Source organism: Pteropus medius, unplaced genomic scaffold (assembly GCF_902729225.1).
Source record: "Pteropus medius unplaced genomic scaffold, Ma_sr-lr_union100, whole genome shotgun sequence".
Classification (NCBI taxonomy): Eukaryota; Metazoa; Chordata; class Mammalia; order Chiroptera; family Pteropodidae; genus Pteropus; species Pteropus medius.
In genome coordinates, this window is record NW_024349519.1 from 137,520 (window position 1) to 164,770 (window position 27,251).

Genomic DNA, 27,251 nt, shown 5'->3' on the forward strand with positions numbered 1-27,251 from the left:
GGCAGTTGTCCTCATAAGAAAGCATCATAATAAAATATTATCAGCATCTTCAAACACTGCTTGAGGATCTTGTTTACCGTAAGGAAAATGCATTAAAGAAAAATTCAGGTTTTGGAAATATATGTAGTCCAAGCATTTTAAAATAAGATAAACAGGGTGAGATTTAAATTAGTAAAATATATGTACATTCAGCAGAGGTAATCAGTCACCTAAAAGTAAACCTGGCAGTAAACATATGCTTGAAGAGTTTATGAATGTCTACACTTATCAAGGTGATTTGGTCATAACTTTCGACAGTAGGGCAAGAAGGCAGCAGTAACAGTGACAATGATGGCAATAACCGACAGGAATTTAATAATTTATATTATACCATTTTAGGTTCTGCAAACACAAATGATGGTTGTCTCAGGAATTCTTAACCTTTTTCAGATACCATATCATTTACAGAGATAACACCCTTCTGGCAGTTACATCTATTACTACATAATTACATGCTCTGATTTTCAAATGGGATGGCAGACGGGTGTGCCTTGCCATTTTGAGAATCATCAGTCTAGATTACAAAAGAAGGAAATCTGAAGAACTGAAAATTGGCAATGGTCATATAGGCCCTATCTAGTGTAAAGGGGACATGGCCCATAAACTGGAGTTCTCCATTCTCTAAAAGGTAACCTGAGGCAGGTAAATCCCAATTATGAAATATAGAAAATTAATTATGCCTGTCTGAATTTTAGGCTCACCAGGCAAACTTTCGTTACAATTGGGCTTCACATGAAGAACTGCCTACTGAAAATCAATATGCTAGTTACACTAGAATATGAGCTATTTGAGGAGCTATTTGTTTATTCTCCTGATGTACCCCAAGCAACTAGAACAGTGCCAGATGTATAGAGGGTGTTCAATAAATGCCTGTCTGAGTGAAAGTTTGAATAATGGGAGCAATCTCTGCCCCTGTGATAGGATGGTTCTTCATTTTTCATTAGTAAGCTGACATCGGTCTTTATAAGTTCAGTTTACTTGAGACTACACTTGAGAGAGAGATCCATTCTCACTATATACTCTCACAATTAAATTTTGGGGCTTATAAAGCCCAAACCATGGCATATTCACCAGAGTGATTTTTGTGAGGACTCTTACTGTTTATTTATTTAACAGATAAGCAGTAGTACTTCTGTGTGCAGGTGCTGTTCTAAGCACTTTACAAACATCAACTCATTTAGTTCTCACAACAATCCAGAGAGACAGGCACTATGATTACTCACATTTTAAAGATAAAGAAATTGGGGCACAGAGAGATTAAGCAACTCACTTAAGGTCAGCTAGTGAGTGGCAGAGTTAGGATTTGAACTTGGGCAGTCTAGCTTTGGAGTACACACTCTCAAACCACTACTTTAGTTCCCATTTGGCAGTTCATCTGCCCTAGTGATACCCTCACCAAACATTTTTTCTGTGAAATTTTAATATCATGTACCTCAAATGTATTTTTGGTCACACCAGCAAGCCCAAAGTACATCATGCCTCCTGTCCTGGAGCTGACACAGATTTCTCCAATTTCATCTGTTTTGCAGAGTTGGGGAGGTCCATCGGGTCTCACAATGCACATCATCCCTAGTGTACAGAAAATAAAGTTAAGGGACAGGGATCCTGGAAAACCTTTGCAAAATAACAGCTTCATCCTTGTGAATCCAGGTAAGTTTTGAATTCACCGAGTGCTTATTAAGTAAGAATATCAAATAAGAATGTTAAAAATAGACCTGAAACTACATAGTTATTTTAATTTTCCATCTTTTAGCCCTAACATTTTTTTAATTCAGCAAATAAAACATACAACAGATGTAGACTGAAGCTTTTGAAGATAGTGGCATATTAAAAATGACTGCCAAGTCCAAAGAAACAGGTTAGATTATTTAACCCTAGGCAGATCAAACTCAAACACTCACAGAAGCAGTGTGCTTTTTCTGCCAGTCCAATGGCTTAGCATTTACAATGAAAACCAGACAACACTGATATCACTCAGTACTTAGCTTTCCCTATGAACAATTATAATTAGCATTTTCAATTAAATCATACAATACAGCTGGAAGGTAAGTATAGTTAAAAATCACTTAACGGTTAGAGAAACTTTAAGAAACGAACTAAGCACCAAATTTTAGATTCCTCATAACATATCTTTATGAAAAACCAATGGCCTTCCTGAGAACTCACCACCAGGCATTACGTGTCCCACATCCTGGACTGTCAGTGCTGAATTTTTATCTTCAGTATTGACCCGTATTACCCCATAGCTCAACCCATTCATTGAGAGAATGGCTCTTCCTGGCAAAGGGGCTCCTGGGACTCCAGGCCTGAAAACGAAATAAACTCATCAAATTTGGCAAATTAAATATCAATGGAAAAGTATGAATATGTAGGAAAGCAAATTTCCTCTGGCTACCATGCACGCACACAAAAAATAATTTCTCTACCAAAGACATGCCAAATTAATCAAATTCACATGTACAAACCATGGAAAAAAATTTTAATCAGTTGTTCAGAATACATTGGTCTTTAGTGTACTATAAATGTACTTTCCATATTTACACTATAATTAAGAATAGCCTATTTTTAGTCTAGGATGATAACCAAGGATGCTGAAAAGCAAAACAACACAGAAAAAGAACTAATTCACAAATAAAAGATGAGAATCATTAAATTAAATTTTCAGTTTATCAGTTACACTTAGTGCAAGAGTGGGAAGAATAAATGAGATGCTTCAAACTATTTTACAAAGTCATTTTCACTTTTAGACTTATGAAGCAGAAAATTAGTTAACACCCCTTGTCACTGTCTGGTAAATATTGCACATTTGATCAAAGTTGTAACATATTGAAGAGCACTGTTCTGAACAGTACCTGCGGATTGCGACAGTCATGGCTTCAGCAGAAGTGGCACATGGACAGATGGCCTCAGGTTTCAGTCCATGGCTCTGGAACAGACTCAGGAAGGCATCACAGGATGACACAGACCCTAAGGAGTTGGAACAGATCAACTTGAAAGCTGAAATGATGATTTTCATTACTGCAGGAAACTGGTAAAGAGTGAAAAGCTGACATACTTGTTTCTCATGACAACTCTCAGTACATCATTAATTCAATCCAAACATTTTACTGTGCCTGTGAGATGACTGATACATTTCAAGGACAAATTAACTCTCATCCAGACCATGAAAGGTCAATGACACTATTTAAAGTTACAACTTGGAATAAAGCTGTTCCTATCAAACTGTCCAATCAACAGCAGAGAGACACTGTGGCCAGTTCAGAACTGAGCAACTCTTCCTGAAAACTATTTTGCCAGTGCAGTATTAACACTCTGGCTTAGTTCCACCCTCTTCTATGTGATATTCTCTGATTTAATTCATATTAAGGTCAATCTCATTTCTGTGTTTTATATCAGAATGATTAACATTGACTACTGGCAAAAATCCATGATGAAGAACATAGTAGCTAACGTTTTACCTGATTCTAGGTAAATCAGGAGGCTCAGGATGTTTGTGCTTGTACGAAAAAGCAGGTAATATCGTAGATCTCTAAAAGCTTTCGCAAATCTGATTTGCTGCTAGGGGGAATTTGCATAAAGTCCAGACACTTGGTTACATCAAGTCACCTTCTTATCATTCTTTTTAGTTACATGATAATAAAAAGAAATAAATGAGTGAACAAGAAGGAGTGGTTTTAAAAGTGTATGGATCCATCAAATGATGAACAGATAAATAAATGTGGTATATTTATATAATGGAATATTAAATGGCAATATAAAAAGTGAAGTATGGACATATACTACAACATGGATGAACCTTAAAAACATTATGTTAAGTGAAAGAAGCCTGTCACAAAGACCAATATAATATCATTACATTTATATAAAATGTCCAGAATAAGTATACCTATAGAGACAGAAAGTAGATTAGAAGTTGCCTAGGATGAGGGGACAGTGGGGGGAAAATGGAGAGTGACTACTAATGGGTATGGGGTTCCTTTTTAACAAATGTTAAAAAAATGCTTATAGAAAAAGGGCAAAAACTTCAACCTACCAAAGGAATAAATGGTCCCAGAACCACACTCTAGAAATACTCACAGGGATTAGCTCCATCAGTCACAATTAACATCCGGAGAGAACTCAAGCTCACATCTCTTTGGTCCCGATGTGCCATCATAGCCCAGTGCAAGTCTCGACATTTTACTAAAGCTACCTTGGCTATAAACAAAAGGGATAAATTTAACACATATACATGCTAAATTTGGTAGATACTTAATATACTATAATAAAAACATTTTTACTTATTTTAGGGATCATGATTTTCAAATAAAGAAAATAAAAAAGGTTTCAAAGAAATTATGCCAGGTGCTCTGAGGCAGCAGCCACCAACTAGACATATAATTGTTTTGCTCACTGTGACCTATATGCATGAACCACATACCTTAGCCAACAAAGCACCCAAAAAATCTAATGTAGGGCTTAAATTCAGGCAAATTTATCTCAACTTTTTTTAATAAAATTTTTATACGTTTATTTGAGCCAAACTGATGACATATGCTGGGGAGCAAGATCTCAAACGCTCCCCCAGTTTGTCTGAACTCTTAAGAAAGAATGTCATGTAAGAGGAAATTGACAAGATGAAATTTTAGCAATTGAACTCCAAAATTTGACAAGCCACCAAGGCATAGAATTATGTCCCTACAAGGGAAATTTGAAAATCCATGAAATCTTAGTTCAAATAGTCACATAATTAAAGCGTAGGTGCTGTGAGTACCTACCTTTGTGGGCATGTACTCTTTGGACCCAAGAGAGAGGGCAAGTCTTCATAACAGAGTAGGGTACACTAATTGTATGCATCTTATTCATTACATTCTGAAAAGCAACGAAAGATAAAAAGTAATCAGCACTAAATACATACATTGCATTTTAAAATTGAACTGATATTTTTGTTAACAATTTTAATCACACATGTAACAAATACCTAAATACATGCTCTTTGAAAAAAATATGAAATAAGGTTGGTCTCCTTTGCTACCTACCCTTAAACCTGGTTCTCTCCTTTCCTCCTCAGAGATTACCACTGTTGTGAATCTGGCATGTATCCTTCTAGTCCTTTTTCTATGTATTTACATATATATTTGTCTCCATAGAAACAGAAAGTATTTTTAACATAAAAGGCATCATACTATACATATGTCTGCAACATACTTTTTTTCACTTAAATGGTTTAAGAGCTAAATCTATGCACATGAATATGAGATCTATCTAATTTTTTTTAACTACTGCATAGTATTCTACATAGTGGTACTATACCACGATTTATTTGGACATTTCCCTATTATCGACAGTTTTTTTGTTATTATAAACAATGTTTCAAGGAACATATTTATACCTACTTCCCTGGGTATATGTATAAGAGTTTCTCTAGGGTAGATATAGAAAAGTGGTACTGCTGGGTCATAGGATATATATTTTATAAATTTAATAGATACTGCCAAACTACCCCCCAACCCACTAAGTGCTTTCATCATGCTTGCATTTGCCACATACCACAAAGGGTTGGGTATCACAAAATAAGAAATCAAAATATCCTGTTGCTTATAGGAGGTCCTGCCCAGACCTGTTGGGTATTTAAGTAGATAAAATTGAGTGAGCTGAGGGAGTCATGCAATTTGGTGTCTCTCCTGCCATCCAAACGAATGAATATACCCAGATCTCCAGTCCCCAAAGAAACTCAGCCCGGCAGAGTAACTAAGTATTGGTACTTAGTTAGGCTGGTAATTTTGCTCACCACCAAAGTAGCCCAAAGAAACCAAGATACTATTGGTAACCTCTTTTTCCTCTCTGCCCCAAGTTTCTAATTATGGTGACTACCTTTTGGATTTCAGGAAAAGAATGGTTTTTATAACTAAGACTTCATGCATGTCCCTCTAACTCCTCATAAAGGTTTTTTAACTTCTTCAGAAAAGAGCCAGAATGTATGCTCAAGGAATAAGAGTCTTAGTAATTTGATGGGTTCTGGGTGAAAAGGGATCCTCCTCCTCTTCCCCCATGAATTTCTACCTTTTCTCAGACTCCTGCAATGTGTAAGGAAGCCGGATGAGATACTCTCAAAAGATCCTTTTCAGCTCTAGGATCCTGTTTCTCTTCTCTGTCCCCTCCTAATCACCATGCTACATATGGTAGTTTTCCCCACTTGAAATGTCCCCTCTCTCTACCTCTACCACAAAAGTATCTCTATATGGCTAAATCTTACCCATTTTTCAAAGTTCAACTCAATTGGCACCTCTTCCATAAAAATAGCCTGGTGCCAAAGCTGAGAAGAACTCACCTCTAACTCTCACAGCATGTTACCTGTTCCTCAATTATGGAAGGTAGCCCGATTTACCTTATAACTCTATTCTTTAATTGCAGTATGAAGTCATTCAATACATTTTATCCAATGAAAAGGTTAGATGTTATTATCCACAGTTGTCAAGTTCTAAATATATTTGTGTAACCCTTTCTTCAGAAAGAAGAGGCAAATGTCAAACACACTTTTTAAAATCATAAATAAATATATAGGCATTTGTAGAATCTTTTAAGCTTTGAGCCATCATAGCAGATGTTTTAAAAATTGATCCTAAATTCTCCCATATACTATTATGTAAGGAGTTTGCCCAACCACACAATGAAGAAAAAACAGAATCACATTCTCCTTTTAAAAAAATTACCATTTATATTATAAAATCAAATTCCTCTGGAAAATATGATTGATCTTTTGGGGGCTTAAATTTCCAACAAGCACTGAGAGATGCTCTGGTTATACAGCATGCATACTGACCTGAATTATAAGCACAATTAACTGTAAAGGCCTTAATTCTGAGTAGCTTACCGCAAACATGCCATGCCACAGCCCAGCATCCTTCTTAAAGTCTAAAACGTTTACTACTGTTTCCCCTAAAATAGAAAAATTTTTTTAAAAAGTCAACCAAGGAAATCATTTTTAGCATTAAATAGCAAAATCATGTCACTTGCCTCTAATAAACAGCTGATTTAGTACTTTTAAAGAGACTGCTGAAAGCTCTGAGTCTTTTGATTACTTGACGATCCCCTCAAACTGGCTGGGGAACTGATCAGAGAGTGACATGGCTACAGAAGAGACAATGAGTTTGAAACTCTTTATGACTTAGGCACTGTCTTCTGAGAGGTAATACTTTTTTCCTAATTATATGAGGAACATGTTTATTTTACAAACTTCAGAAGTTTCACAAACACATGTAAAAAAATTATACTTCCCAGAGAAAATAAAAAATGTTGGTATACACACACACATACACACATGTATGTAATATCTACATACACGAATATACTTCTAAGCATTCTACAGAATACATTTTTGTGTTTTAATTTGTGCTTTTTGGTAACTGAATTTCTTTGACTCTAATGCCAAACGTACAGCTGGTGGCAGCTCTCTATACATGGGAAGATGGAGATACCTGACATTCCACAGCTAATAATGAACACATGGTTTTAATTAGCTTTCTATTTCTGCACTCTAGAAATCATACTTCACATATTTGGTTTGCCCAGAATTTTAGTTCCTTTAAATTATAGCGTATTTGTGAAAAAAAAGCAAGCCAAGAATGTGTCTTAGAACATTTCACTCTGAGTTTGGTCATTAACTGCAATCCAATCACTGAGCACTCTGCTTGCAGTCACACATATCTGAGGCTCACAATGAGGGCAGTCATGGGATGAAGTCTGACCTTCAGAATAATTGCAGGCCTGGGACAGAGCTTGGCAGTGAGACAACATTGCAAGGCGAGACACTGTAACTCCCATTACACTCCCTTCTTTGCTTGTTTTATACTAGGGAAAAAAAAAACACAAAAAAACAAAAACATACGAAACACAATAAAATAGGTTATTTCAAATGATAAAACTAGAATCCTAAAGACGAAACCCAGATAAGCCATGGTAATAGGCTTAATTTAACATGTTTCATATGAATATTGGAGGCTGTGTACTTGGGCCTCAAACTCTAATCACACAAAGATAGGATTAGGGAATGACAAAGTTCAACAAAAGTATTTTAAATTCTTAAAAGATTAATTATTCATCAATGTGAAGTGGCTGTTAAAGAAGCTAAAACAAAACTTGAGCTGCATTAACAGAAACACAGTATCAAATACATGGCTAGCACTGCAGAGTTAAAAGTGCGTAAGATGTGGTCTGTCAGAAGCTCCCAGTTTGAGAAGGGGAGACCTAGAAATGGCCTATTCATTCCTACAAATCAATCAACTATGATTTTGCCTTTAACTCAATGTTCCATTCAAGTTGCTTTTTACCAAGATCAGCAACTTTTTGATTGTTAAATCAAAAGCATATATTGCATACTTTATCAGACCTTTCTGAAACATCTGATGCTTCCTTTCTTGACATTTTTTCCTTCCTTGGCTTTTGTGATACTCCTCTCTCCTATACATATTCTCTCTCTCCCCCCATAGTGTTCAATTTCTCTGCCCATCCCTTAAAGGTTGGCATTCCTTGAAAGTTCTGTTCTTCTCTTTTCACTTTATTCAAACAGGGTACCATATTCCTGATGACTCCCAATTCCCTATTTCCAATCCATACCTCTCTCCAGACATAGAGTCAATTGTTCCCCTCAAATAACCCATAGTCCTGTGAGATCCAGCAGATCCGACACTGTATTCTTCACCCTCAGCCCACACCCATGAAAATTTCTTGTTATATTTTCTATCTTAGTGAAGGATGCCACCATTACCCAGTTGTGCCCAAGGAGGAAACTGAGTCTTTCTTGCCTCTTCCCTCTCCAAGCCCTGTCTCTTCTATTTCCTCACTGTCTCTCCACTCCATCCACATTTTTCTATCCCCATCACCACAAGCTTGAGCTCACCTGAATAACTATAAAAGCTGGTTTCTCCGTTTCCCTTCTCAAACCCAACCAAACAAGATAAATATTTTAACAACACATTTACTATCACTCTGCTGCTGACGACCCTTTAATAGCTTCCTATTACCCACAGGATGCTTTAAACTCATATCAATGTCCTGTGGTTATAATAAGAGGGTCCCAAAGGAAAACTGTAAGTTAATTCAGAATAACAGAAGCTTACACATGAAGAGGATGGTAGTTCTACATGGGGCCAGACTGCTAAGCAGGGACCACATAATGGAAGGTCCTTTGCCTTTTAGGAAGAACCAATAAAGAAGATCAAAAGCAGTGGTCAGTGAGGCAGAAGAACTGAGAGTAATCAGGGAAACCAGTGAACAGCTTTAAGGAGGACGGAGTGATGAACCATGTCATCACTGAGAGATGACAGGGACTGAGAGTTGACGGATAAATTTGGTATTCTAATTGCCTGCTTACCTGTCTGTCATTTAAACATACTCGGATCTCTTCTGTCTTTAAAAGCAACCCTCCTTGCAGCCAACATTACCACATCACCTCTCAAAGCTACTGCCTACTCTCTTCCTTATTATAACCAAAGTTACCCCCACGAGGCTCACAGTTGGGTAGGTTTTTTTCTCCAAATCTTCTTTTAAAAATCATTCATTTGTTTATTCATTAATTTAGCAAACAGTTGGTAAGCATTTACTAATATATCTCAAGCAGGTCAAGTGCATAGCTTTTAGAGTGAAACAGATGTGAGTCTGAATTCCAGTTCTGCCATTTTTGAGTCATATGGCCTTTGGTTGGTTGCTAAAGTTTAAGTTTTAGTCTCCTCACTTATAAAAGGTTTAATACCAGTTCTCACCTCACAGGCCACAGGACTGATTGAAACAATACATTTAAAACACTTAGCCCGGTGCCTCTATGCTTTATCCCTCAACTGGATCATGTTATTGATCAATCAAATTCCTAAACTAACCTTTAATACCAAACCCTCTGGCCATTTGTTTTTTCTTGCTCTTTATTTTTTTTTTCTGTTTAATTTGTTCTTATTAAGTACAGCTATTTCTCCTCCTCATTTCTCCAGTCTCTTGCTTCCCATCCTCCACCCCAAGCAGCAGAAAAATATTTCTGCCAGTTTCTCTGCCAATAAATCATTTCTTAAACCTTTGTACTTCTCTAAGTCTTTTGTGACTTTCCTACATGGCAAAGATCAATTTTTTTGTTGTCTTTCTTTTTCTGGAATGTATATTTATGTTAAAAATAATTAAGAAGGCCACAACAAGGCATATTATGAGCCAAAAGATGGAAACCTAACAAACTAGGAGGATCTTTTAACATTAAAACTGCAAAAAGTTCATTTTAAATTTTGTAAGATAGCATCTGAAGCCTAAAGAAAAGCCAGAATGTATGTTCTGGTCTTAGCACTTACCTCAATGTATGCTGGTTCTGCACCAGCAGGTGAGATGTGGGGCTGCCAGTCTTTAGGTGGTTTTGAAAGGTACTTGGAATCTGTTACAACCCATTTGAGCCGGGGCCAACCTAAATCCAACCCAAAATAAAAACTGAAATGCCTGAGCCATAAAGAAAGGAATTCACATTGAATTGGTCATTTTAAATTTCAAGAGACCAAATCACGGTTATGTTATCATCAGTAAAATACTTTATTTTTATTAGTTTTTAGTGACAAATTACTAGATAATTGTACCTTCTTTTAAAAGTACAATTGCTCCACATGCTAATTCCAGGACTTGACATTACCTCAACAATTGGGAGGTCCATTTGGCAGTGGAAGTCCACTGAGGTTAGTGTTCTATCCTCTCTCTCTACATGTAGCATTTAGCTTTAATAAACATAGTAGCTTTTTCCAACCATTAGCATAAAGGTTAAGGGTGTGGGCTGTAGAATCAGACAGATCTAGGTTCAAATAGCTGCTCTGCCATTTATTAGCTATGACTTTGGGCAAGTTACTTAACCTCTCTGTGTCTCAGTTTCCTAACCTGTAGAATGGGGATAATAATGGTACCTACTTCATAAGATTGTGAGAATTAATTAAGAAAATATATGTTAAGTACTTAGCTATTATTAAGTTAAAACGCTAATTTAAGCACTCAGCTTTAATTTTTAACTGATAACTTAGGTACAAATATTACTAACCTTTAAACTGTACAATTTCTCCATTCTGAGTTTTTGGCAGCCCCTTAAGACAAACTTCACTGGTAAGAGCTAAGGCAATACCACAGCTTCCTAGCAAGAAGCCAATCTGCTGCCCTCCAGCATCCTGTGGAGAAAAGATAATGAACATGGAAAAGTAGTGAATGTGAGCACACCCATGCCTACAATCTAACACTTGGTAATGCTCTGGCACTCCTGTGACAACATTCATGGAACCCCACTGTTTTCTGGCAATTGTCAAAATCCAGTGACAATATGTCCTTCCAAATAATTTCTACCATACAATGATTTACTGAATGCAAATAAAATATTTTATTCATCTGACATTGCTAATGATGAGTTCTGCCAGCCAAATGTGACCATTTTATTCAAAGATCAGCAATGCTCTTCTTTTAATTTCAGGCAAATGAAATAAATGCAAACATGGTTAAGTTGTCTTGACCTAGCTATATCCCCAAACCCAAAAGCAAGGCAATTCAGGTCAGAACAAAATAAATAACGTAACTGAACATCAAAGGTCCAAATTTACAATGAAAGTGAATGGACAGTTATATCCAAATCCATATACTCATTATTTATTCTATTTTAAAAAGAGATAGATTTGAGCTTCATAATAACAACAGAGAAAAAACAAAAGATATAATCTAAGGTATTTCCATTAAAATGTCACCTTAAAAGTGTCATTACGAAGTCACACAAACACTGTCAACTTAATAATACAAGAACAACTCTACAATTTCCTGAACAATCTGAAGATACTATATCCCATCAACGAGAGTTTCAGGGATGTTACCAATTTGTTTTTCATTCCTTTCATAAAATAATTTTTTCTTCTAAATCTACATTCTCCGGCATATTTTGTCTTTATCATCAACTCTCAATAATAAACTGCATGAGAAAATTAGGGTCAAACAGCTCATGGAGAAATTATTTGGTTAAATTTGGAAATTTGCTACATATACTTCATTTTAGTAAGACTGATGTGTTGGCAAAGTAAAACCCTATATCCTAAAGTAGTAACATCACTGAATCACCCATGAGCTTAATGAAAATCCTAGGTTGTACAATACAGTTAAAGTAAATCCCTTTACAAAAGATCTCACCTACTGTAAATGTGAATTATCTATAGTCTCTGAAGCAGGGATGGTACTCTTTATAACTAGTAATTGCTGAAAAGTTAAGTATGCCTCCATGATTCTTAAGTTAGATATAATACTATAAATATTCTATCTTATCTCTTCTTGGCCTTTTGGCTGAGATCAAGTGTGAAATATTCTTAGCTGAAAATATGCTATTTTCATGAAAGCTTTAAATATTAATAAATAATTTTCTACAACTTTCATGGTTTTAGAAAGTGAAGCCGAGTGCTTAAGAAAACAGAGTGTTTCCAATGTTGTGACCAAGTCAACCGATCCAAGAGCCCAGTGCCTGCCATGTCACATCAGGCTATATTCCTTTTAAATTTAGCATTGTTACCTTTCTGGTAAGAGGTACCTCTATAGGCACTGGAATCACTTCTGCCAGGAGACATCCATAAAAAGCCACCATAAACATGACTGGATCATTGTTGGGGTAAACCAGGGCTACCTAAAATGCATAATAACATTCAATAACAGAAGAATAAAAACAAGACTAATGCTTTCAATGTCATTCTCTAAGATATACATTTATATATAAAACATCTATTGTATACAAAATAAATCAAATTATTAAATTGCTTAAAGAAAATTAAGTTAATTAGAAGGATGTACAAACCTAAAAAGACCTCTCTCATTCCCATGATTATTCTAGACACATTTTGGGAACTATAATGCAATTGATCATCATAATAGGAATTTTTCACTTAATTCTATTGGTGATTTAGCAGTAAACAACTCACTTGAAGTAATAAATTAATTACTTGTGAAATCTAAGGCAATTTATTTTAATGTAAGACTAAAGCAATAAAATAAATGTAATGGATCTCTCCAGACAGACCAGCATATTAAAGAATAAGCTTTTCATCTCTCATAGAGAGCCTAGAAGCACTGAATGACTCAATTACTACCTTAGGGCCAACCTAAGATTTCTTACTCTTTAAGAAATTCATTGTATTAATCCTTACTCATCAAACCAACAATGCAAGTGTTCTAGCATGAAGGCATTTGGTAATAGGTATAAGCAATTCTGGCAGAAACCATTATGGGCACGAAGTTAATTCATTTACAAAAGATAAACAGTAAAACCTCTATACTATGTTCAAACATATGATCTCACCTGTAATACATCATAAGGATAATGGGCTCTTCCTAATTTATTCAAGGAATGCAAAAATACATGTCACTATCACTGTGGAGTTTGTTACTTGGCTTTGATATTTATATATTAACATTTGAAATTTAATTATGTCACCAGACTCTTGTTTTCTCTTCATTTATTTCCAAATTCTCTAAACTTACTCCCAAGATAAGTTCAGTTCTGAATTTCTAGAGTTCTAAAAAATACAAACTCCACAAGACATTTAAACAATCCATTTTCTTTCTGCACACAAGTGTCCATGTTGCAAGAAAGACACAGAAGTATCTTCTTAGGATTCCATGAGAACTAGAAAACACTCATGTGTCACATTTATAAGTAGAAGCCATTCTTTGTATGTCCTCTGCCACGATGCAAAAATATTTTTATAAGGCTAGTTTAGGGGATTATGTAATCATGAGCCTCATAAAAAGAAGTCTGTTGTGTAGCTGGTGTTTCATTCTACATATTCCAAGTGAAAAATAATGTTTGACAGTAAGAAGTAATCATATTTAGATAGGAAAAATCTTCAAAAATTAAAAAAAATATATATTTTAAATGTCACTTCTATGTAAAGAAATTAAATGATGTCAATTTGTTTTTTCTTAGAAGTAGCATGATTCTCCCTCCCTTTCTACATAAAATCACAGAAAATTGCTTAAAAAATTTTATGGGACATTTTTTAAAAGAAAAAAATCAGAGTAAATGTTATTGCTATTTTTGTTGTCTGAATATTAAAATATTTATTTCCAGAAAAACTTAGGCTTCTCTTTCTTTCAGTAGCACCTCAAGAGTTTACTGATTAGCAGCTACAGAAGGTGACATGTGAATTTCCTTCAATCTATGAATGTAAGAATTATCACCTGGCATTGGGCCAACCTGAGTTGAAATCAAACCATTTTCATTTTCTAAGAATAATTTTTATAAATTGTGCTGTGGTGTATTAAAAGTCCAGAATGTGCATGTCAGAAAGCAATAAAACTTCACCTTCCTAAAACCAAAAACTAAATACCACACACACACACACACACACACACACACACACACACACACACAAACAATTACCCTATCTCCAGGTTTTAATACAGGTTCATTTTTGGTCCCCAGTTTATTAAGCAGGGTGTAGGCCAACTTTAAACTTCTGCTCCACAGCTTTCCTGGAAAAAGAAAAGAAAACAGCAATATAGAAAAATACAGGCCTACCTCGGCAAAAGCACATTCAGCTCCTAAGCACATTTAATAAGACAATGGCAGCTTCCAATGACACATGAGACAAGCATCGCCCCCACCAGAGAGATCCCCACCCGAACAAAAAGGCTTTATATTCACTCTAGGAGCCAGTCCTGCCTCCAAACAAAAATAAAACATTACCAGAAGCTCATTCTGGTTTAGATAATTTTTCAAATTCTTTTCTGAAGTAATCTGAATATCTTTAGAAATAGGTTGATGTGAGCTGGTCATATTTCAAGGAAGGAAACAACTTTCTTATCACAGGACTGAAAATCAGAAGACTACATTATTCTAATCTTTTTTTTGCAGAACCACTTACATATGTGGTATTAGATACTTGAAGTAACTACAAAGCAAAAGTGTGACTTAAATAATTAGGTATTCTGTACCACAGTATTTCAGTGAAGAGACAATAAAATGGAAATTAACTATGTGAAACATGGATATACTCAAAGATGTTCAATAAACATGCAAAGATTTGGCCAGCTGACTGCTTTAAGGGTTACATGGATGAAATTAATATACAGCTTCTGAAATGAATGCTAAAAACTATTTTCTGGGGAGGTGAGGTAAGACTATTCTTTCCCTCCTCCTGCTCTCTCCCCTTAACCAGCCTTAGAAATTCTTATTTTAGACTATGAAAAACACAGAAATCTTGTTATTTTGAATATATGTTAGTTTTTCATACAACTCATTCAGAGGAGCATCTAAGGTTTAAATTCTTTTCAATCTGCATAGTTCTTTAACTAAAAACTATTTTTCCTCTAAAATTATTCAGTATTTAGGTCTATGGACAATGTGCTCCACTTGAAAAGGGAAAAGAGGAAAATGTCTGAATAAACTAGTACAAAATCTCATAGTCCAGGTTAAATCCATTCTTCTTACATTTTTTTAAAAAAGAAAAATTAAAGTTATTTTTAAAAGAATTTATAAAAGAAAAATCAGTTACTTTAAAAGCTCATTTACAAAAGAAAAATAAAAAGCTTAGCTGGGATGCAAAATTAAATGGAAAATCCAAAACTAAATGGAAAAGAACTAATTGTGCCTAATGTAAGCAAGAAGCAGGATAAAGTAAATAATAAAGATTTAAAAAGTAATTAATTTTTAATTTTTTGATGAAACTATATGGATTTTACCATACACTATTAATCCTGCTCATATGTCTTCCTAAAAATCCTCTAGTGTTAAAAATCAGTGGATCTATAAAGTCTCTTCTTTTTGCTCTTTTAAATATTAGCTGGCTTGCAAATGTCACATTAACAAAAGAAAATATTTGGTAATAGGTATACTTAGAACTTAGGATCCTATGAAAATAACTTAAAAGTTCTGCAGAAACACAATAATCAGCAACTGCTAAATATCAAAGTAAAAACACCACCCATGAAAATATGAAGAACTATTAGAAAAGTAAACTCACCATATGTAAGAGTGTAAACTGGTTTCCCTGTCACATCCAGTGCAGTCAGACAGGGGCACTTTGCCTGAGTGGTACCCCAGCGCTGTAGGGCAGACTCAAGAGCAGGAGGCCAGTTACAGATGACTCCTAAGGGCTCCCCCTTCACAGGGGTCACCTGCCGTCCCTCAGGCTTGGGCTGGTTGGGGTCTGGCTGAGGTACTGTACCAACAAAATCCAATGGGTTATGAAAATAAGATCTGAAATAAGTACAAATATCAACTAACAAAACATAGGTCTCTAATCTCAAATATATATTCTTTTCCCTTTATCTGGTTTGAACTCACTCTAAAAAAGACATCATTAGAAATGGCAATCCACAAACTGGGCCTTAATTCATTTTCCCACATAATTGTAAAATTATATTTAATATATTCTATGCAACAAACTCCGACCCTGATAATGAAAAGGCACTGAACTGCGAGTCAGGAAATCCAAGTTTACATTCACTTTTTACCAGTGTGACCTCAGGCGAACTGAGTCATCTGAGCTTTGTTTTCCCTCATCTGTAAAATGGGGACAGTAATAGTTATACCACAGGGTCAGTATTAGACTCAAACCAACAATGGGCATGAATGTTCCTTCCATGTCTCTGCATCCCTGTACACATCTCATATGGCCAATCCCTTTGTCTCCGAGGAAACACATCCTTCTCAGGATGTAGCTCCAACAGCACATTCCCTGGAAAGCTGTCCCTGGCCATTCCTTCCCCAGTGCTCCCACACAATGTGGTAGTCCACCATTATTAAAGCATCAAGGATCCTCGAGGGCTTCTATTACTGTACATGCTTTTTTCTCCCTAAGACTAACAGCTTTTTGAAAGCAGGCATGGTTCTTATTCCTCTCAGTGCCTATAGTGCCTAATACATAATGGTCGCTCAATCAATGTTAATTAAATTGAACTGAATTTGGGAGAGGAAAAAAAAAAGCTCTAGATTATTAATATGGTTATTCTAGAAACTGGAGGTGAATAATATTTCATATACTTTCATATAGATGAAACTAAAGTCCTCTTATTTTTCTACAATAAACAAGTATTCAAATAATAAAAAGCAAAAAAAAAAACCCACACTCTTTTGAAAGATAAATTACACATAGAACAAAAAAGTCAAGTATTTATTGGGTGCCAATTCTGTGCATAGGATGTGATCAACACTGAGAAAATAAATATTGCATGTATCATTCTTTGAACAAACATTGTTTCTAATAAAGCTAGGTGCAAGGAACACAGAATCCATGCTCTCTAAGAATATTTAGAGTACAATGGGGACACACATTCACACACAGAGCTAAGTAAACATGAGCAATGCATGACTGAGATAAGTATAGAGAGCACAAAAGAGGACCACATTTTGCCCAGCTTAGGCGCTGAGGGACCGCACCAGGAGGAGGTAACGCTTGAGTTGAGCCTTAAAGAAAGGGTAAGAATTAGCCAAGTGAATGGGAGGTAAGAGAAGAGGCACAGAAGGGAGAATAGACAATGAACAACAAGTATTAGATGGGCAAATGAAATAGGAAATAAATTGTATTTTAGAGCTCAGTTTAATGACATACTTGGGAAACTGACTTAAAACATCTTGATTCATTTTTCTACTGACATAAAACTACCGAAAATAGTTTCGCTTCCCAAATCACTGCTTTAGGTAAATATTTCAGCTGCCCTTCTACTTTGTATATTCCCAGACCCTAAACCACCAGATTAAGTAAAAAAGTGAACATGGGTGATTCTAAATAAATAATTTTATTTTTACAGACAGACTGTATAAATGGTAGGCATAGTCTTTTGGTCATAAAGGTCTATCACTATTGCCATCCACTAGGCCTCAATGCAGACCCTGGGGCACACTCTTTCAGACTTCCAAAGACATATGGTAATCAGTATTTAAATAAACAACTCTTGCCTATTTATAATTAGTGAAAAGCTGTTAGCTCTATTCTGCCAATGAAAATTGTTCCAGTATGATTCCAGTTGAACCCTGACCTTCATTTGCCTGGTCAATACACAATGCTGAAAAGACCTGCAAGGCTCTTACTGGCAGGAGCACCTTGAACATTAGTGCATCGAGAAAGATGTCCATAGTTCAATGGGTTTAGTGACTCCTCAAGAAACAGAAATTCAACTTAACCTTATATGTCAGGTTGCTTGTTGCTTCCTGCTGTATAAAGAGGGCTAACACAGAATCTAGTCTACTCATGTGCCTAGCTGCATTAACAGGTCAGATGTGATCAAAGCCTACTACTAGTCTCAAGACATAAAAACGGACTACAAAGCTACCAAGGCTTAGGTCTTTTGATAAAAGCTTTTGTTAGGTAGATCTATTTGTCACCTAGCTTCTTTTCATCTATATGCCCAGACGTTCCCTTTCTAATCCTTCCTATTAAATTCTAGACATCATATGATTTCACCATAAATATTTTTTAAATTACTACTTTCTTGATGAAACCTTCCTTAAGCACATAGGTGGAAGTGATTTCTTCCCTTCTCCAACAGCCTATATTAGTTGATATACACTTAGTGGCTAAACTCGGTTTTCACATGTATATATTTCAGCACCGGTCTAAACTGTAAACAATATGAAGGAAAAAAGAAGTGACAGTATTTTTATGAACTTTTTCATCATCTACCATATTATCTTACAGAAAACAGACATATATAATGCCAAATATAAATAATTTTAAAAAGTATGTATTTGAGAAAGTTCCTAATTTCAAAGAGCATATTTCCAAGGATAGTTCTATGCTCTACAGTTATCTCTTTGCCTTTCTATCCCCTCTCTCCCTCCTTATGTTTCATCTGAGATTTAAAATACAAATTATCTTTAGAGAAAAAGAGCAGAGAACTATGAACTCTTTTAACCAAAAACAATGCCTTGTTCACCTTTAAATCCTATAGTACCTGACATGCAGTAATTGCTTAAATGTTTGTTTTTAGAATTATTATTATTACCTTCCACAATTTCTTCAGAGTCGTCCACAAAAAATTCTTTTAAGGGAGGCCTTTTGGGTCGTTTCAGAGTGTTGAGAAGCTGCTGGATTTTTGTGGATACTCTGCTACTGACAGGAACACCTATAAGGGAAAAAATGGTTAGTTAAAACTGACTAATTTTAGGGATATTTTAGTTCCTCAATTGTCTTTGGAGTTTTTAATTTCTAATGATGTTTGGCCTTTGCTCACAGTCTCATTCTATTTCAACTGGGACAAATAGGTACAAATATGTATGTCACAAGTTTATGACAACGGAGAACAAATATGGTGCTATTATTAATATATTGCTTAAAGATTTCAACTAATCTTCCTTTTCTCTTATAGCATTCTTTTCTTTTTCCATACTAAATTTTTTGTTCAAAGTATCTTTTGAAAGTACAAACTAAGCCTGAACAAGTGTCAGTGCTGCCACAGCACAGACTGTTGAAAAGAAGACATTTAAGATGACTTGTGTTAGTGGGTTTACTGCAGCATAGTTCTACTACTACTGAGTAGTCGGGCGCTACTGTTTATAATTTGAATTTTTCCAGTTTAACTAAAATTCCTTATTTAGCTACCAAAAAGAATTCCCTACCATCAGCTGTATCCATAAGGCTGGACCTGTTGGATCCTTTGTGCATGCCTTTAACTATCCCCGAGGGGGGCAAATCAATATTTGCTGGGCGTATTGAGGAAGATGATGATGAAGAAGAGGTAGTTGTAGTGACATCAGGGGGAGCTGAGAAATTCTCTAAGAGGAGAGAAAGCAAAATTTAGAATTATTTTACAGTAACAGTAAAATAAGAATCTTTAAATCTTTTGTTGTTTTTTAACAAAGGAGAAAACTATGTAAATTGGGTATAAGCGCTTGTAAAACAACCTTTTAAATCAAATTCCACTAGCAAGATACAATAAGAGAGGAAGCAGTTAAGCCAGGGCTTATCAGCTTTCTACAATTATTATTCTCAAGAACTCAAGTAGCCTTAGTAAGATCAAATCCCATATCAAATGTTTCTCAAAAACATTTTCTACACAGAAAGAATGGTAGAAATACAATGTCATATAAAAACAATCATAATGAAATAAAAATTCTAAATAACTTCAAAACGAAACCAACGTGAGTATGATCACATGGCTACTAATATTCTAGAAATATAATATTTCTTCTTCCACTGAAGATAGAAATAGTTTCTTGGGAGTGGGTCAGATCATTCAAGTTTCCAGATGAAGAAGACCAGATAAGTCTACTTCTAATATTTATAAAATAACCCATAGGTTACTTGGATCTACTTGACAGGCAAGGTGCTTCCCTTGCTCTAAACATGATTAGTGTTCTTGTACTCTGCCTCATGTAGTGATTCTTAATATAAAGAAACTGAATGATATAAATTGGGGGATTCTTAATATCAAGAAACTGAGCAACGTAAGTTGAAAGAGAGCCACTTAATAGGGATGAGTTACAAAAAACTTAGAAGAAAACATAAAGAGAAGTAAAAAAAAATTAGAAAAAGTAAAATATACAATTCACAAGAATAAAAAGCCATTTAAAACGTTTCCTATGAAAAAAGAAAAAAGCATAATATAAACAATTTCTAAAATCAATTTGAAAGTAAGGTCTCTATGCCCCAAGAGTCTATAATTACTAGTTTAATAGTTTTTAAAGTTTTAAATATACTAAAACTAGCACAAGTATATTACAGTATATCTCTTCTGTAGGATAATGTAGTAACAAAGCATTAAAAACAGACATTTTTATTTGATCCAACAATTCCACTTATAAGGAATATGTCCTAAGGAAATAATCATAAAAGTGCACAAAATTGTGTGTTCAAAGATGTTCACTCCAGCAGTTTTTAGAATAGCAAAAAACTGGATATTACTTCAATGTCCAACATAGGGAAATGGCTAAATAAACCACGGCATAGCCATACAGTGGCATATTTTCAAACCATTAAATAGTATAATCCTATACTAATGATATAACAGATGTTTGTGATATGCTACTAAGAAAAGCAGGTTATGAACATTATGTTTAGTACAAGTGCATTTTTGTAAAAATAAAACCAAAACTCTACATATTGATTTGCAAATAAAGTCTAGAATAATATACACAAGTGTTATCCATGGGAAGTGGGTTTATAGATTATTTTATTTTTATTTTATCTGTATTTTCAAATTTTTCCACTAGAAGCATGAATTACTTCTTTTAAACAAATATTCAAAAGGCAATAATGTTGGATAAGATGGTTTTTGTGAGTACCTGAACAAATAACTTTTCACATAGGAAAAGCAACAGAAAAATACGAGGTCAGATGAAATCACCTTATAAACAAAAATTCAGATAAAGTTAACTAGGTATCCGCACAATATTTTTAAGAAGTGAAATTGCTCTCTTTTGGACAAATGTGAAAATAAAACCTGACTCAACAATGGCTGTTGCTTACCCTTCTAAATAGAAGAGTTGGTGAGCATGCTCACCTGCAGCTGCTTTAGGAGGTTCAGTGAGTTATAGGGCAGAGTTAAGAGTGCAGGACAAGTCACTGCTGCTGGCACTTGGCTTTTAAATGTGGGCAATCATACCCTCAATGTAGCTATTTTCTTTAAAAACTGTAGGCTTGAACTGAAAATTTTCCAAGTTTTTCTTTTCATAAATCAATTAACAAAGATATACAGGAAGCGATATAGAAAGGTCATTGATATGAAAATTAAGACACCGGAATGCAACTGATCATCAAGAAAAAAAGAGAAAAGTATCACAGATTCATGATGTTTATATACATCACTTAGTGCAATGTGTACCAACCAATTAAGCAAAAGCAGAGATCCGAGCTATATCTTTATCTATATATGTCACACTCTCTTAGAACACACACACACAGACACACATACACAAAAAAACATAAAGCAGAGCCAAGTAAAAGCATCGGCAGCAGGTAGCAGCTCCCAAAGTACCAACATCATCAGGCTGCACACTCTAGTTGTAGCAATAACACAGCAGCAAGGACAATAAATCCAGTCTTTGTGCTAAAGACAAAAAGGCCTCACTGATATTGCCTTAGTGCAGAATTTGCTCAGGTTTAATGTCTTTTGTTTGAGATAACGTAGAAAACAACCCTGGGAAAATCTAGGATGTTCTATATTTTAACACCTTTTAACAGATGGAATATTCTTCAACAGAGATAAACCATTGCTCTAAGACTGGTGTTGTATCTTGCAGCTTGAGTATTGCTTATGGAAATAGCTATGGCTTCAGGTGGGCAATACTATGTGCCAATAATGCAGAAAATAGCTATCATTCCAAATGTATTGCTGGTGTTTCCTTCTTTGCCTCATTAACTGTCATGGTCTTTCTGATTCTATTTTTTTAGGCCACTATGAAAACCTAATACAAATCATAAACTGTTTCCTGGATACTGGGAGCCAAATGGAACATAATTTGGGTTTCTTGGGTAGACCCAACTCCTACCTATTCGAGTATTGGCAAATACATCAGCTAGAGACCCACTGGTTCCTTTGACCTCTCCATGAGACAGCGTAGAAGATGCGGATGAAGAAGTGGACGATCCCTGAATTGAACGGTTGATCCAGGACTCAGCATTCTGTAAGCTCTGTTGCAAGGCAGCAGAGAGCGCAGCTTGGCGTCTCAGAGAGCCCTCATCCTCAGAGGCCGAAGACGTGTCTGTGTGGAATTAGAAAAAAAGTTGTTCTCGATCCTGCCTAGAACAGAGACCTTCGAGTTCTTGCTCATTGATCACACATTCAATTTTGACCCCAGCAAAACATTCTCACTCTTAAGGTAAACTAGTAAGTTAATTTTCTACAGAATCTCAAGGAAAGGTCTATGGATCAAAGCCTGCAAAAATAAAACAGCCTAAATATAGAGGTAATTTTAAGTTACTTTTTAAAAACCTTTTTAGAACATTAAACTTCATTCATTGTTTTTCTGTTCTGAGCTTAATCAGTATCTAAGTTCTTCTGGCTTATCTTATGTTCAAATACTTCTGAAGTGCTTATATAATCCTCAGTCTCTTAGAGAATCTTGTGATAGGCTGCTACACTGATTCTGACAGGTATTTATTAATCAGTGTCTACTTAAATGGAAATGTCCATGATAGAAAGATATAAAAACTCATTTTGTTACCAACCACTTAAATGTCAAACAGTGAGTAAAGTGCTAGAGAACTGATGTGGAATAAGAAACAATGCTTAGCCTGAAGGCAGTCATGGTTTTAGTGGAAAACCCAGCTGGTCGCTCAGCACAGGTAGGCTTTCCAAAGACGGTAAGAGAGGACACTGATCTGCATTTCTCTCCTTAATTCTCAGAGGAGAATTGTGAGAAATTCACTGATATCTGTATTTAGCCTGGTTCCGACTTCAGGAAAATAAGGCCTAAATTAGAAAAGCATGTTGAAAAAACAGAAAAAGAAAAGTTCAACCAAATATAAGACAGCCAAGGAAGCGGAAGTCAGAGATTTATTCCAGGGCTCTAAGCTGACAGGGCATACAAGTTAAAGGGGCATTTGGTCTGACAAACCAAATGTAAGACAAACCCTTTTAAATTACTTTGGGGATTACAATTTATGGCCTATGGGTTGAATTTCATTCATTTTTTTTTAATTAAATATTCTGTAGTTAGTCCTGACAAATACTTTCCTGTAACTCAGGTAAAACTATAAGTCCATGTTCTCTTCTAGCTCAAAGAGCCAAAGAGATAACACTGTTAGCACTAGACAATGAAAACCACAAAAGACTAATTTAATCTAGAAGTCAAATTTTGCAGGTTCAGAGCAAGCGAGTTTATCCTTGATTCCTCCTGCTCTGGACTACATCCAACTTATTACCTCATATTGAAGAAGATCTGAGGCCCAACATTTATTTTATTTATTTTTTTTTTTACAATGTACTAAAGAAGTACAATATATGCCAGGAACTATGTCAGGTTCTGGGGATTCTGAGATATAGGATTTCTTATGAGACGGTAAGTGCCCTAAAAAGGCTTAGAGTCTATAACAGGAGACACACAAGAATATAACAAATGCTAAGAAACAGACTAAGCAAAGGTTTCAGTCCTGGGGCACTGATTTCGGTGGGGAACTTCAAGTCTTTCTGTGTAAATGGAGCAAAGACTTTGAGGAGGTAAGGGGCAACAGATTAGGCTGGAGAAGCAGATAGTGACCAGACCCAAAAGGAGATAAAGCAAAGAGGTTCTTTAAAGGGGAACGAGATCTACAATGCAGAAGGAGAGTGGCTAAAGGAAAATATAGAGAAAGAAAAGTAACAGCATCTGTAACCTTTCATTTAAGGAAAGTGTTTTTGCATAATTTCCAGAAATTATTCTAACATTTTAGTTGTACCTTGGGAGACAGAGATTTGTCTTTGCAAACATGCCAAAGAAAGGTGGGGGTGGGGGGAATGGAACAGGTGAATCTGACCCTAAGAATAAAGTATTTTCAGGGTAATAATCTCTGGATCCCATGAACTCCACTAGATTTGCAGGCTGTCTTTATTGAATCATTTATTTAAATCTGCATTAAGTCTAAAATCAGAATAACCCAATTTTCCAAAGATAGTAAGAGCAGTATTTTATGATTAGGTTTATGGAAAATTGGCTTCATTATGTTTCTATATTAGATCAATTATGTAATTTGGTGTATTGTTTCAATTCAATTACTTCATTTGCCTGCCAGTCCTCCTTAGAGTGTTTAGTGACTACAACTGTAGGGCAGCTTGTCTGAGTGTAGTGAAAAAACATGGCCTTGGTGTCTGTCTTCCATTTGAACTCCAGGGTTCACTGCTTACTAGCTTTATGACTTGGGGATAAAATATGCCATCTGAGAAGGTTGGTTATTTGTTCAGCCATTCAACAAATACTAAGCACTAGACTCATTTGATAGGAATAAAATGGTGCACAAGAACACACAGGCCCGACTCTAATAGAACTTAAGAGTCTTATAGGAGTTCAGGGCAGGCACCCAAGGAAGTGAGACCTAAACCTAGGCGAGAAGATTAAGTAAAAATTAGTTCTAAGGAGCATAAAGGTGGGGAGAAAAAAGAGTCAGGTAGAGGAAACAGAGAAAGCTGGGAAGGGACAGAAAACAAAGCACATTTGAAGATTTAAAAGAAATGAACTGAAGTACAAAATACAAAACTAGTAGTGATAAAAGATAAGGCTGGACAAGTGGACAGCACTGAGTTGCTAAGGGCCATGCTAAGGAAACTCACCTTTATGCTAACTGCGGTGAGAGACCAAGTAATGAGACAACGTACAGAAAGCACCCCCATAGTGCCAACACATAGCTGGTGAACAATAAACATTAGTTCTCCTTCTCCTTCTGAAATAACTCGCTCTATGTTAACCTACAGACACAAAACTATGGATTGGCAAAGCTTAAAGCTGATCATGAGTTAAGATGACACAAAATGTAAGCACTGCCTTGGGACTACATCCTTTTAAAAATAAAAACGGGCTCCCTTAAATATTTATATGTTTATTTGGTAATTTTTTTAAAGTAACTATCACCCAGGAAATTGCTATGGATTAGTAAAAAGTTGGGCAAGATTAAATTAATATTAATAAAAATAAAGCTATCCTTTTCCTATTGATTCTGCTCCAGTTTGAACATGAATTCACAACTGCTATCTGTCATAAATAAAGTCTCTTGCCTAAGTTCTTGTATGTTAAGAATACAATAGGTCTACACAACAGCAAATAATTCTGAAAACATGGTTTGCCCTTTAGCTTAATTTTAAATTATTTTGGTGTAATTTTAACACTGATCACCAGAAGCCTAGACTCCATTTATAGGCAATTAGGAAACATAAACAATTAGCTTGCTGATTTTAAAGAAAGAAAAGTCCTGACTTTATTAACTGCTCCTAACTGCTGTAGCATTTTTAGTCTTTAGCCATGTGTGGAAATGACTCCCCTCTTCTTGGTGGAAAATATATTTATTGTATCTAAATAATGTTTATTAATTAATACATTTCTAAATTAAATTTAAACAATTACCATATCCATTCCACTCCCGAGAAATGAAAGCAAAGACTTGTATATGAATGTTTGTAGAAGCTTTATTTGTAATAGCTAAAAATGGGAAACAACCCAAATATCCATCAACAACTGAATAAATTGTGGATATTTATATGATAAAATATTACTCAGCAATAAAAAGGAATGAACTACAGTACTAACACACACAACATGGATGAATCTCAAAAATAATTACACCGAGTAGAAGAAGCCAAATCTTTTCCCCACCTCCCAAAAAAGTACAACTATGTATGATTCTATTTATATAAAATTGAATAAAATGCAAATAAATGTATAGTGACAGAAAACAGATCACTGGTTACCTCATGGTGATGGGAAGAGGCAGGATTACAAATAGATTATTAGGAAAACTGTGAAACCCAGGGTCCTTAGGACTTTGATTAACTTTATGCTCTCAAAATCATCCCCACCAACACACACACACACGCACACACAGACTTGACTAATGGTTACACGGTCTGGACCTCTGGCAAGCTAAAGATAACATCTTGACCTAACTTATGTTTCATTTCCTGAGTCCTAAGATGGAACAACCCCTTGGCTACTTTCCGATGAGACCGGACAGAGAGACTCCGGAAAAGACCTTAGAACTGTCCTCAAGACTTGAAAAAATGATTCATTACCACTCTGACCAATCAGTTCCCAACACGACCCAGTACCCCCAATCCTCGGTGTCTTGTGATTTTGCCTATATAATCTGTAATCTACACATCACTGAGGAGTTCAAGCTCTTGAGCATTAGCTTCTGATTCTCCTGGATGGCACCATTCATAACAAAATGGCCAATATTCCTCCACTGCAATTCTTGGTGTTTAGTATTTGACTGCTAGCACTGGGTAGATGAACTCTTTCTGTTCAATAACACTCAGGGCAGCGGGGAGGGGTGATGGATATGTTCATTATCTTAATTATGGTGATAATTTCACGGTTTTGCTATGTCAAAATTTAGCAAAGACACACTATAAATATTTGTTTATTTTATGTTGATTATAATTTGATAAAGCTGTAGAAAAAACTAATTTAAAAAGAATTATGGGGTTGAAAATGATGCCTTGGTGAGAGGATGGTAACATCCGGGAGTCAGTCTACACACCAGGAGGCAAAAGAAGTTTCTCTGTAGGCAAGATAAAAGTTTGAGGCTTAGAGGAAAATGTCTTTAGAGACACAAGAGGAGAGCAGCCTAGAAGTA

At 35.5% G+C, this 27,251-nt stretch overlaps 1 protein-coding gene across 3 annotated transcripts in view; it reads right to left on the reverse strand.

The window, feature by feature from the left end:
- DIP2B (disco interacting protein 2 homolog B) overlaps positions 1 to 27,251 on the reverse strand; it is a 183,701-nt gene that overhangs the window by 39,145 nt on the left and 117,305 nt on the right. For 2 of the 3 annotated variants that reach the window (XM_039882047.1, XM_039882048.1), the window contains exons 5-19: positions 22,478 to 22,690; positions 19,607 to 19,762; positions 18,994 to 19,113; positions 16,011 to 16,208; positions 14,429 to 14,520; positions 12,566 to 12,676; positions 11,072 to 11,195; positions 10,347 to 10,456; positions 7,767 to 7,869; positions 6,893 to 6,957; positions 4,797 to 4,890; positions 4,117 to 4,236; positions 2,892 to 3,006; positions 2,206 to 2,345; positions 1,472 to 1,608 (exon numbers count right to left, since the gene is read on the reverse strand). In XM_039882047.1, the coding sequence (XP_039737981.1) occupies positions 1,472 to 1,608; positions 2,206 to 2,345; positions 2,892 to 3,006; positions 4,117 to 4,236; positions 4,797 to 4,890; positions 6,893 to 6,957; positions 7,767 to 7,869; positions 10,347 to 10,456; positions 11,072 to 11,195; positions 12,566 to 12,676; positions 14,429 to 14,520; positions 16,011 to 16,208; positions 18,994 to 19,113; positions 19,607 to 19,762; positions 22,478 to 22,690 (1,898 nt within the window). The remainder of the gene's footprint in view (positions 1 to 1,471; positions 1,609 to 2,205; positions 2,346 to 2,891; positions 3,007 to 4,116; positions 4,237 to 4,796; positions 4,891 to 6,892; positions 6,958 to 7,766; positions 7,870 to 10,346; positions 10,457 to 11,071; positions 11,196 to 12,565; positions 12,677 to 14,428; positions 14,521 to 16,010; positions 16,209 to 18,993; positions 19,114 to 19,606; positions 19,763 to 22,477; positions 22,691 to 27,251) is intronic. The other variant, XM_039882049.1, reaches the window with a different exon arrangement.